Consider the following 12,720-nt stretch of genomic DNA (forward strand, 5'->3'; position numbering starts at 1 on the left):
ACACCTCTACTAAGGAGGGACTTAAATTCCCCCTTGGGTGTAGGTCGAGAGATCAAATCTCTCGACTTACATTTTCTTAACTAGGCTTCCCTAGAAATTTTCACTAATGGGTGCACGAGGCATCCGTCTAGTTCGGTGGCGGTTCAATCCCCTCTAGGTCTCTATTGACTCCTTTGGCTTCATCCTTTCCCTTTTATGTAAAGTAAGAGTAGGAGTAAGAGTAGAATGGAAATTATCATGTTGAGGGGGAAAAAAAATAAGAGTAGAACGGAAATTATCGTGTTGAGGGAAAAAGAAAGGCTGTCTAAGATGAGACGAGGGAGAATGATCTCCAAGAGCATCTTGAGGCTTGTAATGCCATGGCACAGAAGGATGATGGATTTGTCTATAACTATACTATTGAGGAGTAGAAAATATTGCACGGGCTTATGGAGACTCCATTTGATGGAATATCCAAGGCTGTCCAAGTCGATCTGAAAACTCAAGTTGGGTCAATGATCGTTCCGGTGGGTCCAATGATGTGAGCTCAAGCCAAGCACCTCAATAAGTCACTTCAAGCCCTGGTTTGCATTGTCCAACAATCAATTGGAGCACCAAATATGGAATCCAATCTCGTTACCTTGCTCCAAGCCACAGATGAAGATGATTCTTGAAAGGTCGAATGTTAATTGTTAGTTAGTTGTTATTTTGGACATACTTAATAGCTAAATAAAACAATCCAATCATAAGCTTGGATCCGTTTTTAGTTTCTAGGATTTTGGGCCACATGTTAAGATCCACTTAGTTGTTAAGCCTAGGTTGTTAGGCCCAAGTCTGTTAAACTCATGTTTGGGTACGTTTGTGTCAAGACATTAAAACATCATTTTTCCTCTTTCAATGGCAGAATACAATAATTTGACAACATCGTTCTTGAGGGATTTCTTTCTTTGGCTCTATGAGCTTCCATTGAACATCTAGAATCGTCTAGTGTTCATATTTGGCTAATCAATCAAAAATTACATTCTTGATTGTTGCGTCTTCTAACAAATTCCTAGGATTCGCTAATTTATTTGATTATAGGTCAAGAAGATTTGCAATCAAGGGGATTAGAGGAGTCTGAAATAAAAAATTCCACTTAATTCAAACCTGTGAATATCACCATCGGTCCAAGGTTCGTTGTCGCGATCCTCATCATCAACGGGATTCGTATCACCGTCCGTGCATTTTCAGTTTTTGGCGATGTTGTTACATTTGACACTACTTATCGTTCAATTACTTACAATCAGCAACTTGGGGTTTGGTTTGGCATAAGCAATCATGGGAGCAATTTTGCTCGGCTGTGCTCTCTTACGAGATGAAACATCACAGTCGTTCTCTTGGGCCCTTACAGGTTCACAGTGAAGCCTTGATCTTTCATGTTCTACTTCTTACCTCGCACTTACGGTTACTGTCGTCTCTTTCTCGTACAGGTATTTGGTCATGCAACCTATTTTTGACCAAGTCTCCAACCAGAAAATGCATGGCATATTTTTCTCAAAAATGTCCCAGCTCCCATTTCCCGTCCTCTCAAAAGTGGGGGTGGGATAGCCTTTTTTCGAAGGAAGCATTACTCCGATTCCTTCATCAGAAATAGACTTCGAAACTGAATTGGTGGATTTTTTACATACGAGGGACTATTTTTGCATCGTTTTGTATGTCAGACACTAAAAATGGATTATTTTTTTTCAATGTGAGGACCCATGTTGATCATTCTCCCTCGTAATAAACTTCAGCAATCAAAGCAAAATGTACTGCATATAGCCTCAAATTCTGTTCCACAAGTTGAGCATAAATGTACGAAAACCCAAAATTGTACCTTGTCCCAATTGATAGAAAATGCAACAAAAAATAAAATAAAATAAAATAAAGTACCTTAACTGGATATTAAAATATATGGACAACAGAAAGATGGCAGTGTGTGTGCTAATGTGTGAAATTGTGGAAAAGAAGTAAAACTAAAAATTAAGTGTCATAAATGAATAGCTGGATTTCCTGCTTCTACGTTAGACCGCATATATTTAGACACTGAATGAATGGGTTGACGTCTTAAAACAAATGAGTTCACCTAATTACACTATCACCCAACTACAAGCCCTCCAAACATGCCCAAAACATGTCCAAATTCCCCATTTTGACACCCACAAGTTGTAACATACACATGTTACGCAAGTAAAAAGACTTCCCATCTTCCATGATACAAATGTTGCAGACTTGCCAGGAATTTTGAAAGAACCTAACATTAGAAATAAGGGTAAAAAATGGTGTTAGCTGCAGCAGGGGCATCAATCGCAAGAGGGACACCAACTTATCTAAATTACTTATACATGAGGCCACAGATTCCCACCTGAGTAAACATGGTGACAAGGCAGTTCAGAGATCAAACTGCATATCATTCAAAGCATTCTTTTCCCGCTCCAATATCAGGTAACCTAGATTCTATATAGTGTCCTAAGTTAAAGGCCTCAAAAACAAGAAAATGAATGTTCAGCAATACAACATATTTTGTGCAAAAAGAAGCTATCAACAGGTTTCTGCTGCGTCCCCTCACAACGCATCTAGGTGCCATTCTTGTGGAAAAGGTCATTAAGCTTTAACAGTGTCTTTCGACTTAGCTTGCAAGGATTCTGTCAGTCTTCAAAGAGACTGAAGAGATTAACAGGTTCTGATTTTTTGGCAGTCAAATAGGCCGAAAGAAACAAAACTATGGACAGTGGGAAAAGTGAGACACCATAGGTTGAGTTGGCTCCTACTTCCTGAGGGCTTTCCCAATTTTCAAAAGCTTACCTTACTGAATTTGCAGCCCAGACTATGGATAAAATGACAAATTGCTTAAGGCACTGGAATGCATGTACAAGACGGGTATGAGTTGAAGCTCTAAACTAGAGAGAATAGGAACAACAATACAATTAGCATATCAACGAAAAAACTTGATCAATCGAACATCTGGCCCTAACCAGCTGGGCAGAAGATTCTTATATGGTACCAAAAACAAATCCCTAATCACCAAACGACAGGGTTCATATGCACTATAGCCTTGGTGATATTGATTTTTATCAGTCTGAACTTACCAGACCACTTGCAAGGTAGATAAGCAAATCCAACTTGGTGCTGACTCCTAATAGCCTTGCCAAGTTCTTCACATGTTATTCCGCTCGTTCTAGTCCAATTGATAAGAAAATAACCAATGAGAAAGTTAATTAGTAAAATAAAGACCCAAAAAGGCAAAATACAATGGCAGACGACAAACTAGAAAAGTCATAAGTTCCACATTCTGTGCATCAAAAGCTGTCATGATGTCGACAGTAAGATGAGCAAATAAAGGGGAAACTTAATCACAATTCTGTTCACACCCTATATTAACCAAAACATATCCTGAAATTACATCAGCAGGTGCACTAAAATCAAGAAATTAATCGAGTAATGCCTCCAAAAAAGATTGATGCATAGTTTGTCACACAATAAATAAGAAACTAAATGAGGCTATTATGCTATTGAAATCTGTCAAACGGTTTTCAGAATTCACTTAATAATGGGAGAAAACTACAAAGATGTCATACAAGGCAAAAACTCTAAGCTTATTAATAAGATATCTAAGTGGTGCCAAAAAGTTCCAACCATAGAGTCCAGCATAAATCAAGTACAATGCAAAACAATTCTACTGTAATTGCAGATTGAAACCAGATTTTTTTTCTTGGGACATGAAAAACCTCTGCAATATGAAGCTAAAACACCAACATTGTTATCGTAATATACTTCATCGTTTGCAGATAGGTTAGCAACAGTAACATCAGTCTAATGTCATCTGAGAAAGGTTCAGGCAAAATTTGAAAGGTGATTAAGAGAGTTAACAGAATTTTAAGCAGGACAGTGCTGTTTTGAAGTGCAGGCATTTGTTAGACTTGAGCCACATCAGGGGACGTGTGAAGAAGACAGTGGACCACCTGGATTCATTTGCTACATTTCTGCTTTCAGTGTATAAAAGGCTCATGCCTTTCATGTTCTCTTTCAGCTTTTTGGATAACCTTTCTGACCAGGGAGTTTCTAGCAATAGGCAGGAGATAATGTGGGCATAATTCTTTACACAAATTTGCATAAGATTTGGAGGAGGAAGTCCAGATGAAATAATTGTGGAGTTTAGAAAAATTATGCAAAACGGAACTTTTGGAGATTAAGAGGATAAGTTTGAAACTCCAAAAGCTTTAGTAAGAGGAGATTAAGAGGATAGGTTTGAAACTCCATTCCTTCCTACTCCCATGCGTGAATCCTAGTATGGATCTCTCCAAAACGGAACTTTTGGAGATTAAGAGGATAAGTTTGAAACTCCAAAAGCTTTAGTAAGAGGAGATTAAGAGGATAGGTTTGAAACTCCATTCCTTCCTACTCCCATGCGTGAATCCTAGTATGGATCTCTGTTTATGAGTGGTTTAAAACAAGAGATTACACCAATGGTTAAACTGGTTAAAATCTACCACTTTGCGAGATACCAAGAAAGCTGTTTGAAACTGAATAGATCACTGAACTCTTGGTTCCTTCCCTAAGACTTTCACACTCCTCTTAAAAATGAACATCAACTAATTCTCATAAACGTCAACTAAAAAAGCCTAAACCCGGTCAAAACTCACCAGTTTCTCTTCTGAGCCCCAAAGAAAACCAGAGCAGAAACACAACCAAACTTCCAATAATTTCAGAAAAAAAATTACCCTACGAATTTCCAGGATAAAAGAGAGAAGGGACTCTCTGTCTCAAATGTGATGAACCCTACACTTTCAGGTATGTCTGTAAGAATGCCAACCTGAAATTCATATTGTCAGGAGGGGAGGATTTTGTGATTGCAGAAGAAGGAGAAGAGGGAAGTGATGGATACTGTGACTGTGGAGGGGAGTGATCAGGATACTCTGATGGAACATTCAGTTCATCCTCTAGCTGGGGTTGCTAAGCATAAGACGATTAGAGTTAACGGGAACATTCAAGTGAAGCCGTTGTCCATCTTAATAGACAATGAGAATAGTCATAGCTTAGTGGATGATGGTATAGTCAGGGAGATCAAATGGGAGGTAAGGAGTACCAGCCCACTGCCTGTTACAAATGCAAATGGAGGGAAACTACTCTCTACTAGAGTATGCAGCTTTTTAAATTTTTAAAAATGTGTGATTATGAGTTTCAGCATGTGGTCATAACCTTGAAGTTAAGAGGAAGTGATATGGTGTTTGGAGTGGACTGATTGGCTAAGTACAGCTCCAATGCAGATAGGCTTCTAGCAGTTAAGAATGAAATTGGAGGAGGGTATGTTGACCAAAAATGAAGAGATTTTCCTGAAAAATGACAGCCAACCAAATGGTGTCGTTGTAGGGTGGGGTGGCGTTGTTAGACTCGAGCCACATCATGGACTCGTGTGAAAAGGACGGTGGACTACTTGGACCAGCGAGTTACACTACTGCTTTCAGTGTTTGATAAATTGCCTCAAAAAAATTTCTTTCTAGTACCAGATTTTTCGTCTCACGAAAAGCACTCCGGTGAAGATTGTCAGCTGAATCAAGCACTAATGCACAAAACTCCTACAGTCCACCGTATACGCACCACACATCATTAGCTAAAAGCAATTAAGCAAACACAAAAGAATTGAAACCAAACCCAGTTTGTATCGATCAAGTAGATGAAATGGCACCGGCATAATTTGACCGACACACAAGCACGAGACAGGATTCCAGAAAGGAGAAAGTTCAATTACCACAAGTGAGATTAATTGGCTTGCCATCTTCTCAACACTCCCAAAGAATCCTTTCTTGATTCCTCTGCGCTTCGCTTCTTCTCTGGATACAGTTAATTTCACCAACTCATTGTTTTCTCCCATTTCGAAGACGAAGGCTCTGTTGTCCTTGAGTTCAGAGACTGGTAGCGGGATCCCTTTCACATCTTCACTTTCAAGGGAAACCATCCACTCCGGGTACTTTCGCACCACCTTCTGTATATGCTCCCAATGCTTGACAAATTCTGACGCACTGAAGGCGTAATGGTCCCCTGACTCAATTGTTTTTTCGTCGACAGCCTTCCGTACCCATTGCTTCAATTTCTCCTCATACCCCAGCCTCCACTCTGTGAATTTGACATCCTTACCAGAACGGTTGATAACAAGACAAAGAGCCTTGCCCATTCGACAACCAAAAATGCAGGTCGACTTGTAGCGATTTGTGACGAAGAAAGTAGAGGAATAGGATTTAGAGGAAGTCAGTTAGCCGGAGGGCGGCGGCGTTTCCTTAGATGCACTAGACTGATATGATGAGGAAAGTAGAGGAGCAGGATTTGACAGGAAGTTGGCTAGGGTATTTTCGTCTTAAACCATCAGAAAAGTTACTTTTTAATAAGTTGGAAACGGGTGAAGTGCTAGCGCGAAATTATATGCGGCCGTTTTTAATTTGTGTCCTCGTGTGACCAAAGTCAATTTGGCAGACACTTCAAAGGTTTCCCGTCAGTAACCTCATCTTGAAAACTATTCCCAGACTAATGCACTTTCAAAATATATTCCCTTATTAATCTACTTGTTGCCATATGGACTTTCAGTATGAAAAGTATTCACATTTCCATCTTATATTAAGAGGTACAATCCACATCAATATATTTTTAATACCTTTTCAATAGTTCAAATTTTGCTACTTATGTACAATCTTAAAGATAAATAAAAATATTTCTCTATCTATTATTGAGTTAATTAGTATTTCTCACATTAGATTGGCTCATGTAGCGTGTTAATTTTGAGACTAACACTGATCTAGTTATATTTTCTCTCTCCTATTTTTTTGGAATGTATTCTCTTTTGATAAGTCAAAAAATGCAAGAGAATTTTTTTCGAATTTTCTTTCCCCTTATAGTGGAATTTTTATAGTTCATGTAAACTATGATTATTATGTATCTTGAAATGTTTACTCGTACTTCAAACAATTTGAGTTTTTGCAAACTTCTTAAAATTTACAAAGTTAGGAGGCTGCGATATATAAAATTGCAAGTAACAAGAAAAAAAGAAAGGAACTTGTGATATAATAATCAAGAATAAAGCTAGGAAGGAATAATGGCAGCAAAAAAAAAAGGTTCTTCAGCAAAATCATTGCAATTTGAAGGGTGATCAACAATTTTAAAATACTAATTATGGATCCACTTTCCTTTTTTAATTTATTTACAGAATGTCCTTAAAGCACTAGATAAAGAAAAACTACGTAATATATAAACAAAAGATTTACAAGTTATTTTTTTCCTTTCGTGGGGAGTCTACATGGCAATAACTAGATTAATAAGGGAATAAAAATTGAAAGAGCATTACTTTGGGATTATTTTTTGAAAAGTAGATTATTTTAGCCAAAAACTCGTAAGTATAGTACTCCCTCCGTCCCACTTTGATAGTTCTGTTTCTTTTTTCACACAGTTTAAGAAAAAGTAGTTAACCTTGTTGGAAAAGTAAATTTAGATTGCTATTTTTCTAAAATACCCTCACATTAAATATGGTACAACTTTATGGGAACTTGAATTGATGGTAAAAAAAGAATCAACTCTCATTAAATGGGGTAGGTTTATAGTAACAACTACTTACATTGAATAAGGGTATTTTAGAAAAATTAAAATACAACTACATTCTTTAATTGGAAAGTGGAATACAATTTGGAACAGATGAAAAAGGAATACAGGACTATCAAAGTGGGACAGAGGGAGTATTAAATTAGTTGTTTCTAAATTATTTGATCCGGGAATATTCCAATTCCTAAATCGTTTTTTGGTTCAGCCTTGTTTCCATAAAGCCTGATGCGGTGAACAGTTGTAGCTGGAATCCGATTGTGTGATTGATTCCTTTGTCCATTTGGAAACTAGTTATTAGGAAGTTTAGCCTTCTATAAAGGGTTATTATCACTTTACTCCCTTAACCTTTATAGCTACTATTAGTTTACTTCTAACGTTATTTTTTAGTTAGTTTACTTGCAAAACTAACGATCAAAACAAACAGCGTTATATGATTTAGATGAAATGACATATGTACTCCAAAATAATAGTTGATGACAACAATACTCATTTGTTCTAAAGTTGTACTGAGCGGGAAAAAGAAACATTACATAAGAAAATAAAAAGTTTAGACTTACCAAAAAGTTCAGATAATTTTTTTATACTTACGAAAAAGTTTAGATAAGTCTAGAAAAATTTCATATTATAACCTTGTAACTAAAGTAGTCAAGAAATTAAAAGAAGAAACAAGAAATAAAGAGAAAAAGAATTAAAAAATTAAGGGATTCGTGAATGGTTTAGGAAAAAAAGAGAATAAAAAAAAGGCTAGATATCATTTTAATAGAAAAGGAATTAAAATAAATCAAGACACTTGCAAATGTTATGGGCAAAAAAGAGAAGAAAAAAGGGTTAAGGATATTTTTGTCCTAAAATTTAGTAACAATACAGAAAAAGTCACATGACCAACTTTTCACTCAACTTACTGAGCTGGCTAATGGAAATGGATAAATTGACTAAAAAATAATATTAGATGGTAAACTAAAAATAGCTTTAAAAGTTGGAGGGGCAAAGTGATAATAAGTCGGCTATAAATACTAACAGTATAACAAGTTGTTGCTTGAAAAAAGAGTTGAGTTGTGTTGAGTTTTGAGAGTGAGTTTGAGAAAAACCTTCATAGTTGAGATTTGTGAGTTATCAGGGGCGAAAGGTTACCACTTGATATTGTTATTATTGAGATTTAAGTTAATAAATTGTTCAATATTTGTTTGTATGTTAATTCTCCTCTTTTTTCCATATATTTTCATATATATATATATATTAAGATTGTGCATGTATTTTTGTACCAACAGTAAATATTAAGCACCTGTAGCATATGCTTGAATTAACAGCCATGATAGTTGTAAAAGGGACATGAAAGGTCAAGGTCAAATATCATAGTGATAAAAAGGTAAATAAAGGAGGTAAAATGAACACAAGAAGCACACCAATGAAAGCTTACTAATCATTAAAAGATGTATAAGATACAAGAGATAACACATAAATACCTTGTACAAGATCTATAGCCTTAATAAGGAGTAATCAGACAATTTGACAGAGATGGTGGATCAGTACGGACTACAGAGTAACAGCTCTAATAGCAAAATTTATACAGTGATATATTACAAGATTAAACCATGGTGGAACAATCAGTCCATAAAAACCAGATTACATCCATTCAACCGTTATTTTCTTTCAGATGGTCCTTCCTAGGGGTGCAAACGAACTAAACGACTCACGAGCTGATCATAAGTTAATCAGTGAAAGGATCTACTCAACTCAGCGTTGATAGAGTTCGAGTCGATCTCGGGCAGCTCATTTAGCCAAACAACTCGAGTATTGATCATTTTTAATTAAGGTTGATAGCTCGTTGAATCTTATCGATATAGGTATTAAGTTCTTGTAAATTTCCAAAATACCTCATTTTCTAATCGAGTTCAATACATCGAACTCAAGTTTTAACTCGATTGGATTTGAGTTCGCTCGAGCCCAAATGAATCAAACTCGAGCATCTCAAAAACGTTAGTGAATCGAGCTTGATTCATAGAATTTCAAACTTGATCGAGTCGAGTTGAATCTCGAGCAGTGTAATATCAAGTCGAGGTCGAGTTTAAGTATAGCACTGTTAGGAATCAATTCGACTCATTTCCACCTCTAGCACTTTCTTGCAAGCAGAAGCATATGGGAAAACAAAAATACAAGCAAACACTCTTTTAAGCTAATTCTATAATAGCTATATACTTTGAAAGTAAAGGCAAGAATCGTGAAAGTATGCACTCATATGCTATACAACTATAGAAAGATTGCTCAACGCTAAATGTCAAACAAATTATAAGAAAGAAGAGCGAAAGAATATGGAGCTATACTGTGGAATTCCCCTCTGAAAGCTCAAATCATGAGGGTAAATAATAATTTACTGAATGCAGAAGGCATACAGAAGGCATAATAACGATAATAACTTACTGAATGTGGAGTAAGAGAAGATGAAAAACAATGCATATGATAATAACAAATGAGGGAGCAGAACCAGAAAACCATATTCAATGAAGCTAAAGAAAGAAAAGGGAAAGCATGCCAGGAACTAAAAATGCAGGGAAAAGTCACTACCAATAGCAAGGAAGTCGTTGATTAACTTACGAAAAGAAAGCTATCTACCCTATAAAAGTGGGAGTTACCTGAATGAACAGTAAATGGGTGTCTCAATTAGTTATTTGGCCATCGGTTGATTTGTTTGTCCCATTATGGTCCATTTGCTCGGTGCCATAGATTTGGAGATACTGCTTTAGCCTTAGTTGTTGGCTACTTTCCGCTTGTGCAATTCGTTTTTGCCCTTTATTGAAGACAAGACAGATAGGATGCGGATCTGACTTTTGTGGAGTCTTCAGTCAACTCCACATAAATGGAGAATAAACTTGAGAGGGACACATGTTGATGCTGACATCAAGATATTTATAATAGACAGAGGATTGAAATGATAGCTACACAAAGAGTATTCTAACGGCACAACTAGAAGGATTGAAATGACAACCTTGTTGGTATGCACAACTAGAAGGATTGAAATTTTAACCAAGTATGTTGGATCTGAATTGGATTTAGATAAGATTTGATTCATTAAAATGCCTACTTGAATTTAAATTTAAAATTTTATTCTAACAAGCCTATTATTATATCATTGATTATTCATTTTTCATACCAAATATAATTGTATTTCTACAACATGTAATGTGAGGCAAACCAAATGAAATTTCACACTACGTATTTTTACTAGAATTGTTTCTTTAACTACCCATGATATTAATCTTTTAACTATTATAAAAGCAAAAAAAATAGGTTATAGTGGTTTTGCACTTGGTAACATAAAATTTTGAAAAAAAAATATATGATGGGCATTTTAGGTGTAATTAAAGGTGTAAATAAGTCGAACTCAATAGAATTACTCGCAAGCTTAAGTTCCCGCTGACTGAGTTCAAATAGATCACATAACTTGAAGAGCTCAAGTTTAAACCTAATATGTGAGTCTCGAAAATTTATCGAGTATAAACTAGCTCAATTACACTTCAATATTTATATATAATTTTATATTTATTAGTATAAAATATCTATCATGTCCTTTGTTTAAAAATGTATAAAACATTAGTTTGTATTACTTAAACTTGATTGGGCTCGACTAAACTCAATTGAACTGAATTGAGTTTAATGAAACTTTATTGGGTTGACTAAGCTCAATTAATTGAGCTTGATTGTGCTCGATCTAATTGAACTCAAGTAAGGTAAAATAAATTCGGTTCAAATTCAAACTCAACTTTCAACAACTTAACAAGCAAGGGTTCAACTTCAAGTTTTTTAGTAGTGTATTGCTTGAACTTGATTTGATATAATTGCACATTTAAATGTAATAACATACAGTAATATGTTTCTATATGTTGATGCATTATTTTTGGCAATAAGTAACAATTAAGCATGAGTACAAATTTCCATAAATATTAATTACAATTCTATTATCACAATTTTCTTCACTTGTTTATTAATTTTATAACAAGTGTTCCACAATTAAATATATAACTCGAAACATTTTTTCTACTTGCAATATTTAGTTATCCTACTTTTCAAAAGCGATATAAATAATCGACCACTAAATATCAAACTTACTTGATGTTTAACAATTTTAATAACGAATACTTAAATTTTTGTATCTGTATATATAATTGACAATAGAAAAGATTTATATATGCTTGAGGAGGTAAAATTAGTAAAAAAGTCATGAAGAGGCATCCTTACATTTTTATAAAAAAAAAAATTGCACAGATAAAGTCTAATATTCATAAGGAACATTTCAAGAGGATATAAAACCATTCTAAAAATCCTGGTGGCAAGGTTTCATTTTACGAGGACATAAGCAACTAATTTTTAATATTTTGAGGAACTATGAAAATTTTTCTGAAATCTTGGATTTATTTATGCTCCCTGGTGCTACCATTTCGCCCCACTGGCGCGTAGTTATGCGGAGTATTGTGGACCACAAAAACGCCAAGATTTGACGGCACCGCAGGCCGTCCAGCCATCCCTTTTCAGACTGACATAGCCGGTTGCCAATCATATGATCAACTACAAAAGACGCCTTAATATAAGGCGTTGACTTGATCGTCCACCCTGGAATTGCGGGATAAGATGCACGTTATAGTTCTTTGGTTGCTTTGTAATTTATTTGTTTTTGTCCCTATTGTTTGGCCCATTGCTGCCTTTTTGTGGGCCACGGGGATAGGTGAGTTAATTCTCTGAAGGTATTGCTTTAGCCTTACTTGTTTTCCTATTTTCCGCTTATACCATTCATTTTTGCCTTGATTCAAGATCAATGTTACAAGTTGTTTGGCTGCTTTGTAATTCACTTCTTCTTTGGCCCTATTTTTGATTGACCCATTGTTCTCCTCTGTCGACGACAGGGGTAGGTCAGTTTTTCGTTTTTATGCTTCTTTGAATTGAAAGATGAAAGACGGCTCCTTTCGTTTGAACTTGGAAGCTTCGCCGTTTGACTCTGACTTTCTTTTGTTTTTTATACTTGCAATGCTATATATATCATCCGTACCTTTTTCCTTTTTGCCTTATATTGTATTTTTGTTATTGCCATATTTTTTATGGTACATTTTTGCCCCTTTCTTTTTCCTTTTATAATTTAAAACCCATTTG

At 35.6% G+C, this 12,720-nt stretch overlaps 1 protein-coding gene across 2 annotated transcripts; it reads right to left on the reverse strand.

The window, feature by feature from the left end:
* Positions 1-1,963: 1,963 nt before the first annotated feature.
* LOC113772085 lies at positions 1,964-6,360 on the reverse strand. 2 transcript variants are annotated; one of them, XR_003468472.1, is made up of 3 exons: positions 5,747-6,360; positions 3,087-3,175; positions 1,964-2,251 (listed from the first exon to the last, which is right to left on the reverse strand). XR_003468472.1 is itself a non-coding variant. In XM_027316627.1 (2 exons), exons 1-2 carry the CDS (start codon positions 6,167-6,169, stop codon positions 3,155-3,157), a joined length of 444 nt encoding a protein of 147 aa, XP_027172428.1. In that variant the 5' UTR covers positions 6,170-6,360; the 3' UTR covers positions 2,278-3,154. The 2 variants fall into 2 exon arrangements, 1 of the variants encoding a protein (XP_027172428.1); XM_027316627.1 differs by lacking the exon at positions 1,964-2,251 and having other exon boundaries at positions 2,278-3,175.
* Between the last annotated feature and the right edge of the window lie 6,360 nt (positions 6,361-12,720).

This window comes from Coffea eugenioides, chromosome 5 (genome assembly GCF_003713205.1).
Source record: "Coffea eugenioides isolate CCC68of chromosome 5, Ceug_1.0, whole genome shotgun sequence".
Lineage (NCBI taxonomy): Eukaryota > Viridiplantae > Streptophyta > Magnoliopsida > Gentianales > Rubiaceae > Coffea > Coffea eugenioides.

Excerpts from the sequence above, each read along its gene's own strand:
- LOC113772085 (XM_027316627.1), bottom strand. The coding sequence starts at position 6,169 with ATGGGCAAGGCTCTTTGTCTTGTTATCAACCGTTCTGGTAAGGATGTC. Across the intron at positions 3,176-5,746 it reads GCCAATTAATCTCACTTGTG|AACGAGCGGAATAACATGTG; the intron begins GTAATTGAACTT and ends CAATTGGACTAG.